The sequence below is a fragment of the Protopterus annectens genome, chromosome 7.part1, assembly GCF_019279795.1.
Source record: "Protopterus annectens isolate FY-2018-M chromosome 7.part1, PAN1.0, whole genome shotgun sequence".
NCBI lineage: Eukaryota > Metazoa > Chordata > Ceratodontiformes > Protopteridae > Protopterus > Protopterus annectens.
Window position 1 is genome coordinate 229361675 of NC_056740.1, and position 25000 is coordinate 229386674.

The 25000-nt window shown below is 41.9% G+C and overlaps 1 protein-coding gene across 1 annotated transcript in view; it reads left to right on the forward strand.

Annotated features, from left to right (window-relative positions):
* Window positions 1–25000, forward strand: part of PCSK6 (proprotein convertase subtilisin/kexin type 6) — a gene marked incomplete in the record, with an annotated part of 1289931 nt that overhangs the window by 55740 nt on the left and 1209191 nt on the right. The window contains 1 exon segment of the mRNA XM_044078680.1: window positions 3784–3894. Within this exon segment, the coding sequence (XP_043934615.1) occupies window positions 3784–3894 (111 nt within the window).

The following is a 25000-nucleotide window of genomic DNA, read 5'->3' on the forward strand; positions in this document are numbered from 1 at the left end:
TTGGGTGGCTGAGAAATGCAGCAGCAAGAGAAAATATAGTACTGATGTGTTTTATTGTCTTTACTATTACATAATAAAGTTGCTCACCAATGGGGGAAACTGAGAATATAATCTGTGTGTGAAAGCAAAGAGGTTGGGGTTGGCATAATGGTTAAGGTGCTTTGCTCACAAAGCACAAAGGTACATGGTTTGATTCTCACCTTGGGAAGCATGGTTAGGTTTAAAAGGCTCTCTTGGGTTCATTAGCTTAGTAATCAACCATGAACCCATTGGTATGGCCTATTGCGGGCTGAGGGATGTCCTCATATAAATAATGGCAATAATTTTGAATATACTACTGTAGCTATTTCACATACATCATAAGTTAATGTCAGTAGAGAAAACAGAAGGTGGCAGTCTTTTAAAAAGCAGTCTGTGTGACTGCATAGGACATGTGTTAACACTGTTTAATGAACATTGTTGTGGATTGTAGGGGGAGGAGGCAGCAGTGAATGGTATCCATCAGCAACAGCTTGAATAATACTATTATGGATGCCATGCCTTTTTTTTCTTTCAGTTTCTTTACAATTTTTTGAGAAGGTGAATGGGTTGTGTGTGAAAGCAACTGTCCAAGCCGGCTTTTCAGTGGCAAAGATTGTATTTGATTATGCAGTTACAGGATGGTGTAGTGTGTGTTGCACTGTGTGACTGACAGCAGACTGTTAAAATGCATTACTGTGGCCATTTATTTAGTAGTTTAGTTTTTTTCACTTGACCACAGTCAAGCATCTGAGGTGTAAAAAGTCCATACATTGACTAGAGTTCGGTGAATGTGAAGGCAGCCTAGGGATGAAAATGGCTGATGCCTGCTGTAATTTTGACTAAGGTTTAAACATTCATTTATCTGAATTTGCAGTTTGGCTGACAGACATTGGAGTACATTACTGGATCCAGTTTTTAATAATTGTGTAAGTGGATGCAGTCAGCAATGATGCTATAACTAGTGAAGATACAGGTAATTTATAGATGAAAGTCACTGACCCTTGCTGTCATTGGATCACAGTCTTTGATCTGTCATGGTAAGGTATTGTCAGTGTTGGCATGTAAATGAACTATCATCATGGATTTTACTTGTGGACATTACCATCAAAGTAGGTCTACCCTGTGGCCATTCTTTCACCTTCATCACATTTCACTGTGTATAAAAATGGCTAAAACTAGTCTTTTACAAATGAGGGGACCATCCTGATTTTGATTTCCTGGGTGTTCACTATTATAATTTCTCAGCAGCTGTTTTTAGACTTATTTTGCAATTGATATCTCATCTCCCTGTATAAGAAAAAGAAAACTTGCATATGTATGACATAAAATTATTACTGTTGGCACAGTCTGAAATCTTGCATTATGCCTGGCTTCCATAGGGAATGGGGCCATCAGCATTATATCACTTTTCACTTTCAAAAGTAACTACTGTCCATAATGTACGAGAATCACATCAGAACTAAAACTTGTTAATATTTTTAAAGGGAAAATGTTAATTAACTGACCTACCATAGTAGTATTTCTGTAACAACTGAACAGCTAGCCATTCAGATTTGATGTTTAGTATTTCATCCATCTGAAATGGAGCAGAAGATGATGGCAGCTTTTCTTTTCTTTTTCATAGCCATCTGTTGTCCATGTACAAACCCAGAAGTCTCAAGTATTTTTTTTACATTGAAAAAGTGCAAGACAGAGTCCCTACTTTGAAGTGGGAACATATTTTTCACCGGTAAATACTAGGCCATCAGTCTACAGACTACTGCAAGCCTAGCTAATTACTAGAGGTTTGAATTAAATCCTATACCTTGCATCAGTGAGATAAACAGCTTAACCATTATGCCAGCCCTCATCCCCTTCATTTTCACATTGATCTCCACTATTTAAATAATCTTCTCAACTCTTGACCATTTGAGTACCATGTTGGTGAAGATTTAGTGTACTGCTCCCCCTTTCATGAAAAAGCTTAAAATTATTGACTTAAAGAGCACCACCCTCTGTGATTAATACATCGGGGACAGACTTGTGTTAATGGCTGCTGAAAAAGTATATTTTAGCTTGGTGACCTCTGGGTACTTAGGATAGTAACAAGCCCATATGAGCCACTGATTGTCCCGGAAGTTAAGTTTTCAGGCAGCTTTACACCATGGTCTGTCTGAAATTTTGAGGTATCAGCAACATCTTTGAAGTGACCTTTGTGATATGTTACACTTCATTTGCCATCAGCTAAGCCTCTTTGGATATTCCTAGCCAAGTCATAATGTCATTTACCCTTTCTTTACACACAATTGCCAAATGTGCTTCATGTAGTCTAACACAAGGTTATGTAACTGATTGATTTATTTTGATAATCACTCCAGTGGGCTTAACAGTCCCTATGATTCATGGATTTAAAAACAATAGGTGTAGTAAATTAAATGTATAATCAAACTTTCTGCTTGTAATTCAGTCATCCAGTATACGACACCATGTCACATTTGAATGTTTTAGCCTCTCTGAGGACTTTAATCAGAAGGATGTGTACCACTTGATATGTAGCTTCCAGCAGATGGTGCTAGAATGGGCACAAGTGAAGGTTTCTAGGTTTTTCTGTGGTGATACATGGCCAGCTAAGGTTTCTGGGGGGCAGGGTTGCCCCTCGGTTTGAATCAAATCCATGATGCACTTTAAGAAGCTGCTTGATAAAGATAAAGGAGCGCATGTTAGACATAACTGTAGGAGGAGAGCGACTTTTAAAAATTGTAGTCTACTGTTTTATGGACAACAGTATAGTGGCTTTTAATTTATGAAATCTTGGAAATCCTTCACTCCTGTAGGAGATAAAACAACTGATTGTCCATGAATGCTGTGCATTAGTTTGGTTACTATCTCTCTTCCCCAGCATTTCCCTCCATCAGAGAGCAGTCAGAAACCCACAAAAGTGCTCAGTATCTGCTTAACTTAAGGTGGGTCTCCCATCACTCTAGTGCTTAACAGACATGTCTTTTTTTTCTGAACATCGGAGGGCAAATCCCCTTGCTGCATGCACTGCAAATGGATTATAGGCATGCAACTTAAGTAAAGGTTGTGAATGAGCCATGCAGGACTGCTAATAGGAAGAACCTGAGCAGTGTCTAACACTGGACTGGTTAAGAGCTTAAACCTTGTGCTGTAAGGTAAAGCCCAAATATTTTAAGTTCTGGCAACATCTCTGCTTTGGCACAGGCAGGAGTTAACAATACATTATAATGTTGGTGAGCTCTTCATCTGTAGAGCTTCAGACCTTGAGATAAACCCTGGCTTAGATGTTTAAAAAAATTCTAGGCATGAAGCTGAAGCCAAACTTTTTTTTTGTTTTAATATTATTTTTACACACAAAGTGAGACTATCCACTATATGATGAGAGCTTTAGTTTTACTCCTAAGAAAACATCAACCTGTTTTTTCCTCTGGGTTTTTTCAAATAACTTTGGAACCACTGCCTTGATAGGCAGTTTAACTGGAGACTGTGGGCTTTCATAAGTGAAACAGCATACTGTGCTTCATGGTGAAGACAACAAGCCATCCCTCATTGTCAGAATCGCCCTTGGCACCATTACAACTCCCATACCTGATAATTAGCTGGTTAGTTCTGCTCGCGTACTAGAAGCATGTTTAGTGATGTCTGTTGAGCTGTGCTGTGTATGGCTGTCTGGAGAATGATTTGTTTCCTACTTGCATGTTGCATATTCCTGTCTAAATTTAAATTATAAATGTAAAGGTTCTTTTTGATTGTATATATTCACAGGTGCAGTGGATCGAACAGCAGCAGGTGAAAGGAAGGGTCAAAAGACAGGTCCTGACTGACTTGAACCATATCCACTTCAGTGATCCAAAATGGGCAGATATGTGGTATATTGTAAGTATGTTACAAGTTTGAGAATCTGAGGTGCAGCCTTGATCTGCGTTCTTTTAAATTGATGGAAAAGCAGGTCATGGTCTTTGTCAATTTACCATAAATGCTTTCACATACCATTGAAATTCCGGTATGTTCCTCCAAGAATTAAATTCCATCTACACATGAAAAGCTTGGTTTACTGATGAAATATAAAAACTTTTTATTAAACAAAAGTTTACATTTAATGTCCAGTTAAGAATTCACATGCTTTCTCTACTCTGAGTTTGGCTTTGGCTTTCATACAATTCTTATAGTTACTTTTATCAAAAGTTTTTCTCACTGTCTTAATTTCTCTTGTGAACAATGTATCTACTGTTCAAGGTATTTTGCTGTCAGAAAAAAAAATTCTTGGAGGAGACACCATGTTTTGTGCATAAATACTTTAAATGCCATGGGTGCTCCTTTGATCTTCTGTTTATGCATTTTCTCATCCATGCCTTCCCTTTTCCTGTTGTGCCTGCTGTATGCAGTCTGAGTCACTGTCTTCATCTTTATTTCTTTATTACCAGTGACGGACTCCTATGCATGTTCCTTGTATTTTCTTTTGAGGTCTATGTGTGCAATGTATGAAGGCTGTCATAATTTTATTTCATGTCTTCAAGAATGACCTGAAGGTAGAATTCTGGTGACTGGCCCAGTAGGTAGCTAGAAGATGACTGAATCAAACCCATGACTGCAGAATTAAACTTGCAGCCTGTTTAAAAAACGTATCTTTCTAAAATAACTGTTTTCGTTACCACTAGCATAACTCTACCAAAACAAATTTAAAGTAGAATTCCGTCACAGTAAAGGTGTATATTTCCCTAAAATCCAATAGCTGTAGCCACGGTGCACCCTTTTCCTCTCCTTGCCACAGATGTTCTTCGTCTCACATTGCTGCAGTCATAACCTGTGGGTAGTCCGCTGTCCTCGGTCGGCCCGAATACCAAAGAGCTAGGCTGGCGTCTGTCATTGTCGCCTAGAGCTGACGTCAGTACGTAGTAGTACTTAAGCGCATGACCGACGCCATATCCTCAGTCTTTCTTGCTGCGTGGTCCGAAGCAGAAGCAGCGTTTGCAAGTGCCATTCGGCGTTTCGAAATTTTCATTTATCGAGTTTCAGACTGAAGACCAAGTTGGGCTAAGTACCCCGTTGGGGAAATTTTTGTCTTTTCTTGCCTCAGTTATCCGGATGTCAGAAAAAGTTAATAATTGCATTTCTTGTGGGAAACAGATACCACATAGGGATTATCATTCTTTCTGTATTCCTTGCTTGGGGCCTGAGCACGACGTGGTTGGGTGTCGCTTTTGTACTAGATTTAATAAGCGCACCATTAAACGAAGATTAGACTGTGCCAGGCTTGTTTTCGGTAAACGGTGTAACTATAACATGCCGTCGGATCCTCCGACGCCCGCTACCGCTAAAAAGCGTAAGGATAAATCTTTGAGGTCTAAACCGGATGAGTCATCCGTTGCGGACGCCGGTTCTACGGAGCCTCCGGTTGAATCTGTGGATACTGCCGAGGGTTCGGCTGAATCCCAGGGGGAACCTTTACTTTTGCAGGAGTTGGCCTCTCAGGAGTTAGGCCAGGCTGAGGGTGCTTCTCAGGTATCTGTAGTTCCATCTTTACAAAAGGTTATTAGGCCTTCTACTTCAGTGGCTAAAGGCCATGCTAAGGCCAAACCTTGTCTTGTTGGCCCTGGTTATAGTCCTAGCTCTCCAGCCCCTGTTCCTAAAAAGCATATGTTGAAAATGGCAGAGGACTTGATTACTTTGAGCAGGGGTTCTATGCCCCCCCCAGAGAAGAGGCCTAGGGTGGAGGCAGATTGAGGGAATGGATCATTCCTCAGACTACTCTGATTCCTCAGCTGAAGAAAATCAGGATTTCCCTTCCTATTCAGATTCGGATGCAGAGGACTCCTGTCCTTCTGCTTCTCCTCCAGAGGATTTTTCTTTTTCTGAGACTTTACATTCCATGAGGGAACATTTCAAGTGGGAAGGTCAAGATTTTTCAAATTCTCGGAAAAGGCTTAGGGAATTTTTTTTCTGCCACAACATAGGCCCTTGGCTATTCCTCCTGTCTTAGATGTTGTTCAGGATGTTTTTTCTGAATCTTCCCTTAATCCTGATTCTTTGCCTCCGGCCCCTGTTAAGCCAGACAGATATTACAGAGTTCCAGAAGCACATAAGTATTTGTACAAGAGTCCTAGAGCTGATCCGGAAACTATTATTCAAGGTCCGAAGGGTGTTAGGGCTTCTGTGGCTAAGAATCCAGTTCCTTTGGATAAAGATTCTAGAGCGTTAGATAGGTGGGGAAAAAGTGTACACCTCCTCACGTTAGCTATGAGGGCTTTGAATTGCCAATTTCATATGCTGAAGTATCAGAACTTTTTGTTAGGCCAATTGAAATCTAAGGTGGATGCTTTATCTGAGGGTATAGTGTAAGGAGCTCCAGGAAGTTGGTTCATGCATCAGATCAAGTTGGCAAACATTCTTTGCAGTGTGGTTTCGATGCTCTTCAGGCTTCATCCAGGGTGGCTGCTACAGGTTCAGTTATTCGTAGACATGCCTGGCTTAAGGATCAAAATTTGTCAGAGCATGTTGAGGCTCGGATTTTGGATGCTCCTCTTCAATCTGAAGTACTTTTTGGTCCTCCTGTGGAATCAGTTTTGAAAAAGATAGAAGATGAGGCTAAGTCTATGCAGACAGTCAAGGATTTTATGCAGGTGCAGCCCCCTAAGTTTAGTAGGAATTGGCCTGCTAGAGGATGGTCTTATCCTTCTTCGGATTATCAGTCTAAGGGCAGGTCTAGACGTGGTAGAGGCAGGGCTCACGCTGAGGGTTCTTTCAGACCTAGGACTTGGAGTTCTCCTGCACAGTCTTCTGGTGAGGGCAGGGGTCAGCCCTTTCGTAAGCAGACCCAATGACCTGTATCTTCCGCTGCCAGACCCTTCTATACTGGCAGCTCCTCTAGGAGGAAAGTTGGGACTTTTCAAACAAAACTGGAATTTGGTCACCCAGGACAAATGGGTGTTGGATATAATAAATCAAGGTTACAAGTTTTATTTTCACACTTTTCCTCCTTTCAAAGGCATGCCGGATGTGCCTCCTCAGCAAAGACTGGAGGCTCAGGAGCAAATTTCTTTGCTTTTGCAGATGGAGGCAATTCAGGTGGTCCCTCCGTCAGAAGTAGGCCTAGGATTTTATTCCAGTCTATTCCTAGTGCCAAAGAAAGGAAACACTTGGAGGCCAATTCTGGATTTGTCCATTCTCAATACCTACCTAGACATTCCAAAGTTCAAGATGTTAACATTACAACAACTTCTGCCTATGCTAGGCAAAGATCACTGGATGGTAACCCTGGATCTCCGAGGCCTATCTTCACATCCCTATCAGGCCCAGCTGCAGGAGATTCCTGAGATTTCGGGCTGGTACTTCTCATTATCAGTTCTCTGCATTGCCCTTTGGATTATCTACTGCGCCCAGGGTATTCACAAAAGGTCTGGCTCCTGTGATTGCTTTCTTCAGACAGAGAGGAATACAAATTTATCCTTATCTGGACGATTGCCTGATTCTTGCTCAAAACAAAGACAAATTACTACAACATCTCCAGTATGTAATGGCAGTTTTAAGGTGCCTAGGGTATTCTGTGAACGAAATAAAGTCCAGTCTAGTGCCCTCTCAGGACATGTGCTTTCTGGGTGTGAGACTGAATACAGCTTCTCAGATGGCATTTCTGACCCCGGACAAACAAAGAACTCTTCATCTATACTTCCAGCAGTTATCAGTAATGTCCAGGCTGACTGCAAGGACAGTCCTTCAAGCCTTTGGGTTCATGGCATCTTGCATTCTAGTACTTCCCAATGCCAAACTGCATATGAGGAAGCTACAGTGGTATCTCAAAAGTGTGTGGACTCAACACTGCCACGGTTTGGACACTGTCATTCGGATTATACCTTGCATCCAGAAGGAATTCTTGTGGTGGGCTCAGGAATGTCACCTAAACAAGGGACTCTCTGTGACCCGACCAGAGGTGAGTCAGATCCTAACGACGGATGCCTCGGACTTGGCTTGGGGAGCACACTTCAATGGGAAATGAATACAAGACATGTGGCCTCTCAAACTACTACATTTGCATATCAACATGAAGGCGATGTTAGCAGTCCAATTTGCCTTGATGGCCTTCAAGGACCTACTTCAGCCGGGACAGGTGTTGATTCAAACAGACAACACAACAGTCATGTGGTACATCAACAAGCAGGGGGGAACCCATTCCTACCCTCTTTGCAGACAAGCAATGATTTTGTGGGAGACTGCTCTGAGTTTGCACATCAATCTTCAAGCACGGTTTCTGCCAGGAGCACAGAACTCCCTAGCATATGTATTGAGCAGACAAATTGTGGATCCCCACGAGTGGAAACTGGACCCTCAGGTATTCAAACAGTTGACCGTGGCTTGGGGAGCGCCAGACATAGATCTGTTCGCTTCTCCACTGAATTTCCAACTGCCAAAATTTTGCACAAAGATGTTCCACCCAAATGCTTGGAAAGTGGATGCTCTATCTTTCAGTTGGAACAACCTTCACTTTTATGCTTTCCCCCCTCTGCCTCTTCTTCCCAAGGTACTCTTGAAAGTCAGGCGGGACAAGTCTTGCATGATTCTAATAGCACCAGATTGGCCACGTCAGCATTGGTATCCTCTGCTGAGGAGTTTAATTCAGGAGCCTCCTTGGCCTTTGCCACAGATTCCTCATTTGTTATCCCAGTCAAACAATCATTTTCTCAATGTCCGGGTGCAGTCCCTGCATCTAACAGCCTGGCGTATTCTGTAATGGAGCCGGTGGGGTCTCAAGTTTCCTCAACAGGTTTTAGATGTCATTTTGGAAGCCAGGCGGCCTAGTACTCGAAAAGTTTATGCTGATAAATGGAGGAGATTTTTTCTTTGGAGCACAGCAAAGGGCTTTGATGTTTCAGTACCTAATTTGAGTTTTGCACTACAGTATCTTACTGAATTACTGGACAAGGGTTTGTCATTCTCTTCTGTGAAGGTTCATGCTGCAGCCATTTCTGCTCACTACGATTGTGACCCTCCTTTATTTTCTCACCCTTTGTTCAAACAATTTCTTAGAGGGGCAAAAAATATAAGACCCCCACGTAGAGCTCCTACTCCTTCCTGGGATCTCAATTTTGTGTTGGAGAAACTTACTTTACCTCCTTTTGAACCTGCAGCTACGTCTGAATTAGTTTTTGTCTTGGAAGACTGCTTTTTTGTTGGCCATTACTTCTGCTAGGAGGGTATCTGAATTGCAGGCTCTCATGGCAGTTGAACCCTTTCTGATATTCCATAAGGATAGAGTTTCTTTGCGTACTAACCCTACTTTTATGCCTAAAGTGATTTCTAATGTGGCCTTGAACCAGTCTATTCATTTGCCTACTTTTTATGCTGATCCCCAAAATAAGGGGGAAAAAGTCTTGCATTCTTTGGATATCCACAGGCAGCTTCGTTATTATTTGAGCAGAACTAAAGAGTTCAGACAGGCTCAACAGTTATTTGTTTCCTTTGCTTTGGGTTCACAAGGGAAAGCTGTTTCAAAGCAGACTATTTCTAAGTGGATTGGTCAATGTATTGCTTTTTGTTATTCTCATCATGGGAAGAATGTTCCTGCTGGGATCAGACCTCATTCTACTAGGGCTACTGCCACATCTACTGCTTTTTTGAGAGGGGTAGCTACTAAGGATATTTTGGAGGCAGCTACTTGGAGTTCAGTGCACACTTTTACTAAGCATTACCATCTCCCTCTTTATTCCAAGTCCAGGGCTGGGTTTGCCACTGCAGTTTTACAGGGCATGTTAGCAGCCCCTAATGCTATTTAGTTTGCCAGCCTCCCTTTTCCTTTGGGATTCTACCCACAGGTTATGACTGCAGCAATGTGAGACGAAGAACATAGTACAGTTTTGTACCTACCATAAATGTAGATGTTCGAGGATCTACATTGCTGCAGTCCTATTATCCCTCCCTCCTTCCCCTCTATAGTTTGTGGTTGCTGGGTTTCTTTTTGGGATACTCTTTATTTCCACACTGGTGGTTGTTGGGCGTTTACTATTTTGGCTCTGGCCATTCATTTTTAGGCCTTCTGACATCTGGGGCAAGAAAGACTGAGGATATGGCGTCGGTCATGTGCTTAAGTACTACTACGTACTGACGTCAGCTCTAGGCGACAATGACCGACTCCAGCCTAGCTCTTTGATATTCGGGCCAACCGAGGACAGCGGACTACCCACAGGTTATGACTGCAGCAATGTAGATCCTCGAACATCTACATTTATGGTAGGTACAAAACTATACTTTCTGCTCTACTCCCATCCATTCTTGTACATCTGGAAAGCACATATGGAGTCTCTTTTTTTTATCGGAAATTCCCACAGCTGGTGGGATATGTGACCGACGGTTTCAGATCTATGAACAGGGTTGCTTTCCAGCAGTTTCCTCTCCTTTGGTTTTGAAGTTGAGACTGTGTCAGCAGCTTTTGTTAAATTTAGGTCCCTTTTGAATGACCTTCTGATTATTTTCATTCATTTAGACAGACCACATGAAAGTGTTCATTTAAATGTACTTGGTATTGTTTGTAAATTTTCCTTCTGAAACATCCTGAGCTCTGAATGATCAGACAGTGGGGACAAGAAATTACTTCTGCTGTATTGTAGCAAATGTAGTGTATGCCGTCATTTAATTGTTAAAAATTTGTGTTGCGCATGTGCTTAGAATGTTAAGGTGTTCTCTAATCACATATTTAAGGACTGTGGTAACAGCTTCAACAAATGCATTGTATCTGCTGGGGATCTCAAATCTTTAAGTGAGAGCTGTCCTAGTGACTTTCACACTGGCATGCAAAATTAAAATTTAAAATATAATAAATCAAGAGTATTATCAACCGTGATACAATTTATCTGTCTGGGTTGAATGTATGCATTTATTGGCCCATGATACAGAAACGTATCTTATAGTATTACCTTGTTCATTTATTATATATTTAATTTTGAAACGGCATGTTTGTTAGTTGGATTAAAGTTTCTTATTTTGATTTTTTTTTCTTTCTCTGTCCCCCATTCCCTTTTCTCCTACCTCCCATTTTGTACCCTTCCTCTTTCCTTTATTTATTTTATTGCATTTGTTTACCGGGAAAGTCCACTTGGCCTAAAAGAGCCCATTATCACTGGAGGCCCAGGGAGAAAAGCTCCAACAACAACATAGATGCAAAAAATAAAATTAAACATTTTGTTCTTTTTGCAACTCCTTTTTGTTGAGTATATGTTGGGGCATGTTCATCAGTTTTCCATTCCCATGGGGTATGTCCCTTTTTTTTTTAGAAGGGCCCAAGAAGTTGGCCCTCTGAGTAACTCTAGCCCATTTATTAAAACATTTTGAGAGTTTCATTTGAAAAAAAAAAAAAACATAAGCTGCAGCATTTTCTTGAACTTTTGGTAGGAGTCGTTTTAGGACTTTCTAGATTATTCTTCAGGTTTAGGTTAAGTAAAGGGCAGATCTGGTGAAGATTTACAGTGAAAGCACTGATAGTTGTATTTATCATGCTAACATGGAAGTTACTATCTTTAGACTTGTTATCCTTGTATTCATTTGTAGTTCCATACTTCTAGCTTTAAGTTTGTGTTTTATACTTCTATAATTGTTTCTGGTACATGAACTGATGGTGAATGTTTTATTGTTTTAAAACTTTGTTACATGCCCCAGCATCGCCCTAAATGTTTGCAATAAATTAAAGGCTGTTCCAGAAACAGGACTCATCTGTATCTAATGAAGAACAATTTGAAAAAGAACAGGCTTCTGCATTTACTTTCATTTATGTTTTTACCCTTGAGATTACAACCATTTTTCAAAGGAATTCTACTTCAGACCTGATGGTTCCCACTGAAAAAGAGGCTATTACAGCTACCAGCTCAATGAATGTTTCCTACTAGCTCCAACCCTGTTAGGGGCAAGCAGGTTATACCTACATTTCCTAAGTTCTGTTTTCAGTATAAAGTACTTCCCATACTGTGTAATTAACAAATAACCGAATGAGAAGAACACATGAAAAAATTCTGACAACTGTCATTGCTGTGTTGCCAGAAGAATAGTTTGAAGAATCTGTAATGCTTATACAAATATTACAATTGAAACATTTTATTAACTTTATTGTTGTCCTATGTTCATTTCAAATGCTTAAAATTCCTAAGTCTTTTGTTAAAATGGGACTCTTCACCCAGGCTTTCCAGAACGTCACCATTAATTAAAATCTTCCCGTTTTTCTATATAATGTTAGCCAGGGCAGTTTGAGTAGTTAATGTCTGTGCCTTTAACGTTATCAAACCCATCCCTCATTTGCTCAGTGATACCATAACTTCTATTTTTCATCAGTTCAGTACTTTCTTTTGCTAATGAGTTATCACTTATACAATTTTTGATTATATTATACTTTAATGAAAAAGGATGCATACTATGAAATGTAAATAAGAATCACTCAGTTTAAGTAATACTGGCAACCAAGTAGTTTGTACCTGACTTGTAAAACAAAAGATCTGTATAAAAAAATATTTTATTGCTTACAAATAAGAAAAAATGGTTGTGATGTTAATATAATAATGCATTTAATTCCTGCAGTTGTCCTGATCAAATAGGAAAAATATCAATACAATAGAGCTTTACTTCTTCAAACATCACAAAATTGTATAAATAATACTTCTTCCCCTGTGGCATTACCAAATTAGCAAAACTGGGAACAATTGTAGCCGCCATTTTAACACCTGTTTTTAAAAAACTCCTCTCCAAACAGCACAATTTTTTTTTCCAGAAATACAGTTCAGTGTAATTCACAGTAAATGCAGCTTCCTTTAAAGAGAACAGTCCATCTTTAATAAGAGGTTGCCTACCCATACTATAGCAGCATTGTGGGGTATAACAATAAAGAAATTACATGTTGATAGTTAACAGTTTTTCGAAAATGGCAATATCCTTAATTTTATTTTTAAAATAGAGTTTCTCGGGGAATACTTTTCACCTACTTCATTTAACATTATGCCAATGCAAATGGAAATGGATTCTGTTATTGAATCCTTTGATTATTGTTCCAAACAGGTAATCTTTCTGACATTTGCCTACCTTCAATTTCCCAAAGGAAGCACCCACACTGCATTTGATTCCACAAAAAGGTTTAACATACTGGTTGCCCAACCTTCATTATTGGCTTTATAATCAAACGTCACTCTTTTAGTTTTCTTGTATACTACAATGTGAAATTTCTCCTTAAGCTTTCACAGGGCCAGATGCTGTAATTTTTCTGCTACCATCTCGGGGGGGGGGGGGGGGGGTGCAGTCCATAACTGTCTGGCTAGTGCAAGTAGCTGATGGTTGTTGCTTGTTGGGGGCTAACTCTCCAAACCCCTCTGCAGATTGACCTAACTCATCAGGTAGATATGACTCCACTATACTGCTGAAAGTAACGGTCCTGATATTTATCAATGCAAATAGTATGTAACCTTTTGTAAATGAAGATATAAACTCTTCCACATTCATTGCAAATATCATCTTGTATATTATACATGTAACTGACTTCTCCTGTAGATAGTGTATACTCAGTGATAGCAAAAGTTATATTTTCTGTTGGTCTAACTGCCTTTTGTTGTCTTTCACTTATGTGCCCAGGTCGTGAGTGAAAAAGGTCAATTGACCAGTTCAGTCACCTGGTTACCAAATAGTAAGTAAATATACACAGCCGATTACATTTTTCCTTAACTTGTGCCATTAGAAACTTCTCTTGTTGTATTGTGCTTTTCGTGAGTCATTGTATATCTGTATTGACTAGACTGGCTCCACTAAGAGGTGCTGCCTTTTTGCCTGGGACTGGATCATAACATAGATGTTTTTTATATGGCTATGACTTGCCACATGTTGAGAGACTGTGTGGGCATGATCACCGTTTTCCACTTGGCAGTTTTGAAATTCATTGCAAGGACCAGTAAATAAGGCTTCTGGATAATGGACTGAAAGGCATAAAGCAAGAGACACGGAGCCCAGGTTTAATACCAGGCCAGCTTTTCACAATTTACCATGCCCATAATAACCTCCAGTCCTTCACCAGATAGATCACTTTTCTCTTATGAAATCTCAGAATGGACATTCCTCTTAGAGGCAGGCCTTTCATAGACTTGGAGAGGTGGTTCCCAGAGGCCTTTTTGTACTCTTCTTCGGCTTTTTGCCTTTCACTTATATATATATATATATATATATATAAAATCTATATATATATATATATCTATATATATATCTATATATATATCTATATATATCTATATATATCTATATATATATATTTTCTCCCCGGGCCTCTGCTGAAAACAGGATCTGTGGAACCTAGTCGGACATTCCCGGTCAACAAATGTTAAATAAATAAATAAAATAAAAATAAATATATATATATATATATGCGTGTTTATATATTTTATTTATATTATATAAAATATAGACCTACAGATGTGTATAGATTTTGTATAGATGTTTTTGTCTATACATACAGGTGTGTGTGTGTGTGTGTGTGTGTGTGTGTGTGTGTGTGTGTGTGTGTGTGTGTGTGTGTGTGTGTGTGTGTGTGTGTGTGTGTGTGTGTGTGTGTGTGTGTGTGACAATTGCCTGAATAATATAAATAATGACAGCAAAAATACCTAATGTTCACAATCCATAATCTCAAAAGCAGCACCCAGATCTTTTCAGAACTGATGGTCAAGGACACCACATAAACAAAAGCCGCAGATATAGCAAGCTTGCTGGCTGACACATTCAGTGAAAATTTCACCCCTCTGCCCCCCCCCCCCCCATCAGTAAATCAGGACATTCCCAGTACCTGCTCCTTTCCCCTTATATCGAGGTATCAGGTCATCACTGCTCTCTCAAAGGCAAAAAGTACAGCATCCATGGGACCTGATAACATCCCAGGCTGCATCCTACATAAACTCAGGCAGGAACTTGCAGCACCATTAGGCACCCTATTCAACCAAGCATGAGTACCGGTTTTGTCCCACCTAAGTGGAGGACAGCCACTGTCATACCTTTACACAAAAGTAGAGTGTCCACTGATCCGGGAAATTATAGACCCATAAGCTTAACTAACCTGAGTTGCAAGGCCATGGAACAGATCATCATGGACCTCATAAACTGGTACGTTGGCAACCTCCAAACACTCGATCCCACACAGTTTGGCTTCGTCAAGGGGAGGTCATGTCTGTTAAATTTGGTTGACTTTTTTGAGACCGTCACCAAAGCCATGGATGAGGGGAAGACTGTGCACACTGCCTACCTTGACCTGGCCAAAGCCTTCAACACTATTCCCCACGCGGGCATAATAGATAAACTCTTTCAACTAGGTATTAATCCATATGTTACAAGATGGGTAGCCAGCTGGCTCACTGATAGAAAACCCCTAGTCCAAATAGGGATAGCCACCTCAAGCAATAGACCCGTATCGAGTGATATACCCCAGGGTTCGGTCTTGGGGCCTCTGTTATTTTGGATATACTTTTCTGAGGTAAAGGCCAAAACCAGTGGGCTATGACTGACCAAGTTTGCTGATGACTACAAGTTGGGAGCTGTCGTCAATTCCCCTATTGATGTGGACATCCTCCAAGAGGGTTTCACCCAAACAAATGACTGGTGCCAGAAACATGGCCTCGAGCTGAATACAAAAAATTTCATCATCACCCCCCTTTGGAGAGAGAGGTGTCCCCACAAATTATCACATTAATAACGTTCAAAGCACTCAGTTTGGAGGGATTTGGGCACCCAGATTGATAGCCTGACTTTTGACCACCATGTTGCTTCCATTGTATGGAAAGCGTTCTACATGGGCCACCTCACAAATAAGGGTATCTCATCCATGGACAAGGAGGTCATAACATTCCTGTATTCTTCCCTTAAAAGGCCCATTATTGAGTACAATGCACCATTTGGCATGTACCTCACAAAGCACATGCAGCAGATGGAGAAACCACAGAAGTTCCTCACCAGGGGAATCCAGGGCCTCAAAAATCTACCATGCACAGGCTCAAAGCCCTGTTTTATACAGACTCCTCAGAGGTGACCTCTGTCTGGCATACAAGGCGATCTTGGACCCTGCCTTGATGGGGAGTGCTGCATATCTGGAAGTCAAGCTCCACTTGAGTAACCCTCAAACGTGGCCTCAACCTCATCTGTGACATCAATAGGACTTGCTGGCAGGACAGATTTGTGTCCCAGAGACTCCCTCCATCTATGGAATAAACTCCCTCTCCATGTCGAGCAGAGTACCTCTTTATCCCTTTTTAAGCACAATCTGGATAACTGAATGGGAAATAGAAAATACATCCCTGGGATTCCACCGGTGCCCCTGCTGGACAGGGGCATCAGGTGCTGATTGTCTATGCATTGGCTAGGCTTATAAGGGCCTCAGGGCCAATAGTCTAGTAACTTCCTATGTTCCTATGTAAACGCAATATATTGACAAAATTGAAGTTACAGCAGGGAAGGATATATGCCCTTTCCCCACTGTTCTGTGACCTCCGAGTTGGTATACATATTTAGCAGGCGATGTGAGGGGGTGCACGGGAGGTTGTCTATTTTGTGTTTAAGTATTTTTGACTGTAAATATTTTGAACATTGGGCATTTTTGCATCAGTATTTTTCTGTCTACATTTTTTCAGGCAATTCTCTTACACCAGTATGCATAGATGTACATTATATTTTACACAAACACTGATTTTATATTTGTATACCCATTTTGCATTTTATATAGATATATGTGGTGCATGTTGTGTCTAAGCAGTACAGTGGCATTGTGTTCCATTTACAGAGTTCTAGCCTACACCTGAAAATATGCACTGATTCATATATCCCCATTCATACCTCTGTTGTGTATTTCTTAGTTTCCTGTGTCCTTTGACTTTTTCTTGCATTTGTTTCTTTTCTACTTAAATACATAAAATATATTTCCTCTCTTTTTACTGCCTTTCTCATGTCATTTTCCCACTGTATAATTTTTCCAAGTCACTAAGCTAAACAATGTTGTTGGGTTTGCCACTGAAAAGCCACACTTTTGCCTAGTGGGATTACAGTCAAACTTTAAATAAAAACATTAGCTTGCTTTAGTGATGTCCACAACCTTTTGTTTCTTTTGACATCTCCATTTACAGTGTGCACTGAATCATGTGTCCTTGATAATTACCTTTTTTGTCAACTATTTTGCCAAGCACAGTAAGTTTCCCACTTGCTTTTCTGGTTTGCTTGAGTTCCATTGCAAGGTGTTTTTGTAGTATCCACTTGTACTTTACTGTTGTGTATATTTATTCCAGGCAGCACATCTGTACTGTTTCTTAAAATCCAGCACACTGTTGCCCAGCTCCCAGTCTATTGCCTGTATGCAACTAATATGTTTAATCATAAACCAAATCAAAACATTCCTTTTTTTTTTTACTTTACCCAGTTAAGGGACACCACAGCAGATCACCTGTCTGCTCATGATTGGCAGTGGAGATGTCCTTCAAGGATGCATCTGCAGTCATAACATATGGGTTGTCCTGCCTCAGGCAGCCCTTCTGTCGGCCGGATTCCAAAGTCTGGGTCTGGCCTCGGCTGATGTCGCACTTCACCCGACGTCATCGCTCCTGGGGTATAAAGGCATCAGCTGACGCCATTTTCCTCAGTCTTTCTTGCCGCGCGGTGCCCGAAGCAGAAGCTGTTCGCAAGTGCCGGTCGGTCAGATCCAGAGATTTCAGCTACCGAAGACTTCTAAAAAAGCTAAGTACCCCGTTGGGGACTCTTTCTTGCCTCAGCCGATGTCAGACAAAGTAAATAATTGTTTAACTTGTGGGAAACAAATACCTCATAAGGATTTCCACTCTTACTGCCTTTCTTGCTTAGGCCCAGACCACGACGTATCAGCTTGTTTAGCCTGTGCCTCCTTCAACCGACCGACACTTAGACGTCGGTCGGAGTTTGCTGAAGAGTTTTTTGGTCCTGCTTTTGCATATAAAATGCCGTCGGAGACTCCGACTACACATTTAGCCAAAAAACGCAAGGAAAAGGACCGACACTCGTGGCCCGCGGTTTCGGCTGAAACCACGGTTAGGCCTACAGCGAGTGTCTCGGTTTTGGCTGAAACAGAGTCCTCTGTTCTTCCTTCTGCCATAAGCATGCCTCTGACAACCGAGGCCTCACAGGCCCCGGCTGAGTCGGCTACAGAAATTCATACCGAAGAAGCAGGCACACAGGAATTGTCCGACACCATTCCGTTGGACTTCTCTACTTCTGCACGTGGGGCAGCTAGGCCCCCTGCTTCTATGTCTATTAAGGCCTTCTCCAGGGCTAAAGCAGCTAAACTTTCCAAGGCCTTACCTACTAAAGCTCCCTCTCACAGACCTTCCTCAAGTTCTCAGATTCTCAGCCTTGCTGAGGACCTTATTTCTCTGATCAGGGGATCCCAACCTCACCCAGACAGGGCCTCACATCCTCCTCCTGAAAAAAGGCCTAGGACTGAACCCCCTGAACCTCTCTCCTCTGACTATTCCTCGGATGGATCAGAGTTATCAGACCATCAGGAAGGACCATACTCACCTTAAGAGGATTCGGATGCAGAAGACTCCATTCCTTCTGCCTCCCCCCCAGAAGAATTTTCATTTGGGGAAACTCTACACTCAATGAGGGAACACTTCCAATGGCAGGGTCAGGATTTTTCTGATTCTAGGAAAAGGCTAAGGACTTTTTTACACTTACCACAGCATAGGCCTTTAGCCATACCACCTGTACTATCAGTTGTTGATGATGCTTACAATGATGCCAGTTCTGCCGCTGATTCTCTTCCCCCGCCCCTGCCAAACCTGACAGATATTACAGGGTCCCGGATTCTCACTTCCACTTGTATAAGGCCCACGCTGCAGACCCTGAAACCATTTCTCAAGGCCCTAAGGAATTGCAGCTGCCTCTGCCAAAACCCCTACCCTCTGAAAGAGAATCAAGAGCATTAGAGAGATGGGGTAAAAAGGTTTATACATCTGCTACTCTTTCTGCTAGAGCTTTAAACTGTCAATTTCACATGATACAGTACCAAGAATTTTTGTTAGATCAGCTGAATAAAAAGCTTTCCTCTCCTGAACCTTTAGACCATAAGTCCCTTCAGGAGTTGGTACACAACTCACAGCAGGTCAGTAATCATTTCTTAAAATGTGGCTATAATGCACTGGAGGCTTCATTTAGATCAGCTATGACTGGAGCAGTGATTCGAAGGCATGCCTGGCTAAAAGAACAATCCTTGCCAGACCATGTTAAGTCAAAACTCCTAGATGCCCCTATGGAGAAACAAAGTTTATTTGGCTCCCCTGCACAGGAGGTTCTAAAGAAAGTGGAAGAAAAAGCAAAATCTGTGCAAACAGTCAAGGATTTTCTGCAGGTCCAACCTCAGAGGTTCAGCAGAAATTGGCCTTCAAAGAATTGGTCCTTTCCGGACACCTCCAGAGCACAGAGAGGCAGAAATAGACGCCCAAGAGGCAGAGGTCAATCAAGGGGTGCCTACAGGGGCCGTCAGTAGCAACCTGACAACCAGAGGAGTGCCGCCACAGCTACGACTGCAACCGCTTCCACAGGACAGACACAATGACTTGGCTCTGATTCCGCCTACCAGGGAACAACTGGAAGCACCCTTGGGTGGAAAGTTAACCTTATTTTCAAAAAACTGGCATTGCATTACAGGAGACAAATGGACTTTGCAAACAATAGACAAAGGCTACAGGTTTCACTTCCACACTTTACCAAAAATGAGAGGAATGCCAAACCTTCCATCAAGCCAGAAGTCAGAGGCTCTAAAACAAATCATCAACCTACTAAGGATGAGAGCAATAGAAAAGGTACCATCTATGGAATAAGGCCAAGGATTTTACTCCAGACTATTCCTTGTACCAAGAAAAGAAACTCAATGGAGGCCTATTCTCGACTTGTCCACACTGAAAACATATCTCATAGTACCAAAATTCAAGATGCTGACCCTACAGCAACTTCTTCCCATGTTGGGCAAGGAGTCTTGGCTGGTGACTCTAGATCTCAAGGAGGCATACCTGCATGTCCCCATATGACCAGATTGCAGAAGACACCTCAGATTTCTTGCAGGATCAGAGCATTATCAATTCTCAGCATTGCCCTTTGGCTTATCTACTGCGCCCAGAGTATTCACGAAATGCCTGGCATCAGTAATTGCACATTGCAGACTTCAGGGAATTCAAATCTATCCATACCTGGACGACTGCCTAATACAAGCGGACAACAAGACAAAAATAATAAAGGATTTGGCCTATGTCATACAACTGCTACAAGCCTTGGGATACACAGTCAACATACAGAAGTCAAGACTAGTGCCATCCCAAAGGATAACATTTTTGGGTGCAGAACTGGACACAATAACTCAGATGGCTTTTCTCACAGAAGAAAAACAAAAGCAACTTCCACTTTACTTCATGGCATTGACAAGACAAACTCCGCTTACTGCAAGGAAAGTCCTGCAGGCCCTGGGTTACATGGCATCCTGCATAATCCTGATCCCACATGCCAGATTACATATGAGAAAATTACAATGGTACCTAAGGAATATATGGTCTCAACACAGACACAGTCTAGAAACCATGATACCAATCATTCCATGCCTGAAACCAGAATTCCTGTGGTGGGCTCAGGCCTGCCAGACCAACAGAGGGTTGCCTTTCCACAAACCACAACCAAGGCAGACCATCACCACGGATGCCTCAGACCTAGGCTGGGGGGCACACATGGAAGACAAGTGTATCCAAGGCCTATGGTCCCAAGACCAGCTGAATCTACACATAAATCTAAAGGAGATGCTGGCAGTGAAGCATGCAATTGAGGCATTCAAACCATTCTTCCAGCAAGGACACCTGCTGATAAGGGCGGACAATACCACAGTCGTGTGGTACATCAACAAACAGGGAGGCACGCATTCCTACCCTCTATGCCGGATGGCAATGGATCTGTGGAATCTAGGCCTGAATCTCAACATTCAACTGCAGGCCAGATTCGTACCAGGAAAAGAAAATTCACTAGCAGACAGATTAAGCAGAACTACCACGGATACTCACGAATGGATGCTGCATCCAGACATCTTCAAAACCATAACAAAGACATGGGGAATGCCAGAGATAGACCTGTTCGCCTCCCCACTCAACCACCAACTGAAGAAATTCTGCTCAAGAGAATACCACCCACAAGCCTGGAGGGTGGACTCCCTCTCTTTCAGCTGGAAGGCCATGACAGTTTATGCCTTTCCACCTCTCCCATTGATGTACAAAGTTCTACTGAAGATCAGGGAGGAACAGCCAAAGGTAATTCTGATAGCTCCAGACTGGCCAAGGCAGCATTGGTACCCGCTACTGAGAAGCATGTCCCGGACAAACTCATGGCCTCTACCTCTATGGCCTTTACTTCTAACACAGAACAACTACAAGACCCTGCATCCAAACTTGAAAACACTGCAGCTAACTGCCTGGAAAATTGCATAAAGGAAAACCAACCTGTTTTATCTCAGAGGGTCAAGGACATTATCCTGGAGGCTCGCAGACCCTCCACAAGGAAAACATACTCAGCCAAATGGAAGAGATTCCTCATTTGGAGTGCATCAAAGGGAACAGATGTCACACTGGCAAACCTAGCACACATCCTAGAATACTTAGCAGAACTGTTTCACAATGGCCTGTCCTATTCTTCCATTAAGATTCATGCTTCAGCAATTTCAGCAGAGTACAACATGGATCCTCCTATCTTCTCTCAACCTCTCCTCAGACAATTTCTAAGAGGGATCAAAAATGTAAAACCTCCAAGGAAACCACCGCTACCTGCATTGGATCTTAATTTTGTGCTGGAAAAATTAACACTTCCCCCTTTTGAACCAGCAGCATCAGCAGACTTACAGTTCTTATCTTGGAAAACTGCCTTCCTTCTAGCAATCACTTCAGCAAGAAGGGTATCCGAGTTACAGGCCTTAATGGCAGTGCAGCCTTTCCTTATCTTTCACCAGGATAGAGTGTCTCTGAGAACCAATCCTACTTTCATGCCAAAGGTGGTATCCAGAGTATCCTTGAACCAAGCTATTCATTTACCTACGTTCTTCCCTAACCCACAGAACGGGGAAAAACTACTACACACCTTGGATGTACACAGACAACTGCGCTACTATCTGGACAGAACTAAGACCAACAGAAAAACTGACCAGCTTCTGGTAGCATATGCAACAGGAGTGCAAGGAAAAGCAATTTCTAAACAGACAATTTCAAAATGGATAGGAAATTGCATTCGATTCTGTTACTCTTTTCATGGAAAGACAACTCCTGAAAATATCAGGCCTCACTCCACAAGAGCTACAGCCACCACTACAGCTTTCCTATGAGGAGTGGCTACCAAAGACATTTTAGAAGCTGCTACTTGGAGCTCCATGCATACATTTGCCAAGCATTACAATCTTCCTTTATACTCCAGATCCCGAGCAGGTTTTGCAACTGCAGTTTTACAAGGGATCTTAACTACACCATCATTATCTTAGTGCCTCCTCCCCCAGTTTGGCTATGGTATTCTACCCATATGTTATGACTGCAGATGCATCCTTGAAGGACATAGTACAGTTTTGTACCTACCATAAATGTAGATGTCCGATAGGTATGCATCTGCAGTCAGATTACCCACCCTCCTTCCCTCTGTGGTATTCTAGGGTACTTACCCCTCTCTTAGCTAGCTGGGGGAATCTATTATGGTGTATTTGTTTGTATGTATATATGTATATATTCCTTTTGATTTCTACTGTTTGGAATTTTCTACTTTATCCAAATTTAGCCTTCCTAGAGGGCACCTGGCATCTGGGGCAAGAAACACTGAGGAAAATGGCGTCGGCTGATGCCTTTATACCCCAGGAGCGATGACGTCGGGTGAAGTGCGACATCAGCCGAGGCCAGACCCAGACTTTGGAATCCAGCCGACCGAAGGGCTGCCTGAGGCAGGACAACCCATATGTTATGACTGCAGATGCATACCTATCGGACATCTACATTTATGGTAGGTAAAAAACTGTACTTTTTACAGTGTCGAGTTGCCAGCCTGACCTTCCACAGAAGGCACACATACAAACACACTCACACCTAGGGCCAATTTAGAGTGTTCAATCTACCTACAGCATGTCTTTGGGATGTGGGAGGAAACCGGAGCACCCAGAGGAAACCCACGTGACCACAGGGAGGGCATGCAGACTCCACACACAAGACACCCCAGCCGAGGATCGAACCAGAGAACCTCTTGCTGTGAGGTGGCAACGCTAACCACTGCACCACCATGGCCAAATCAAAACACTCCAAATTTACAAAAAGAAATGTTCAGACTTTGAGAAAAAACATAAATTACTGCAATCAGATTTGAGCAACACAAGTGTAGTTATCTCCAGCAAGACCAGTGATAGTGTAAAAATATCCTTTTCCTGACATCAGCATTTGCTATTATTGACTGAAATACATAGAAAAACAAATGTGCAATATTAAACACATTTTCAAATTAAAGTAATTGCAGACATGAAGTGTGCCAGTTTTACTGATGATCTGCTTGTAGACTAGTGCAGTGAGTGTGTGTTTTCAATGTTTGAAGACTGCAGGAAACGACTACGTTCAGTTGATTGCTAAAAGTCCATGTTTGCTTACCTGATGTTAGCCATTCCTGATGGACCTCATTTATAGAGGAAGACACACAAATTCTTACTGTGCCCATCCATCCATGCACAACCCTTTTTCCTCATTTTTGCACATGAGGTCAGGGTGTCACTTAAACAGTGATAATCATCTAAATCCAAGGTTTACACCACAGGGTGGCTAGCCCTGCCATGGTAGTTTTTCCACACCACACACTTAAATGCACATTCACAACTATGGCTGATTTAGTGTCTCCAGTCCACCTACTGCATGTCTTTGGAATGTGGGGGAAACCGAAGCACCTGGAAGAAACTTATGAGAGCACAGGGAGGACATGCAGACTCTGCAAAGAAGACACCCCAGCTGAGAATCAAACCTGGGAACCTCTTGCTGTGAGGTGGCAGTGATGTCCACTGTGTTGCCCTTTCATTGCACCTCTGCCTTTGTTTTTGAATATAAGCATGTTTTAAGAAGTACTTTGCATTCTCACTGCAGCAGTTGCATTATAGCAATATGAATTAGAGCTACTGAGCCAATTAAAATAAATGCAACATAATTTGTTACTGTAGAGATAGATGCATTTTAGTGCTATGAAAGCAATGGCATGATTTCCTTCTGCTTGCAGTAGTGAATACAACTGAGTGTGAACCTGCAGCATAACAGTGGGCCACATTTATAGAGTTAGATACAAATGATTTCAAGAACATGGCTTATGTAAGCAGCTGCGAATGTATACATACATTGAGCATGCATGTGGTCTGCAGACACAGGTCTAGACAGGGAAAGAAGCAGGAAATAAAACTGCTGTACATCTCAATAGGAGGGGGGTAAGTTATTACTGAATAAATGCCGTGTCTTTTCAGGTTCTTCAGATGCAATTTTCAAAGCATGAGGGCAATCTGCCATGCTTGTATTCTTATATGATTCAAATTTGTATTCAGTCTGGTTACCAAAGTGACAGGTTTGTCACAGATTTGTCAGACTCGTAAGGAAACGGTACTTTGAACACATCTGATGTGAAGCAGTCAGCCAGTTGTCAGTCTCTAGTCCCTGTTAACATGCAGCCAAGCACAAAGCAGGTTCAAATCCTAGGTATTACCAGCAAGCCTAAGCAGTCTTTGTAGGTTCAAACAGCAGTGCAAATAAGCGTACCCATTCTCTTTCCTTGTTCCCCTGATTTGGAAATGGCAATGAGGAGTAATCTTCGATGAAGTGGCAAAATGGAAGTTTTGCAATTACTGTTGAAAGCATGCAGACTTTCTACATGATGTAGAATACTCCCAAGTCAGCTGCTAAATGCAGAGGTGTCTGTTCTGCTGTCTTTATTTCATTTATTTATTTTTAAT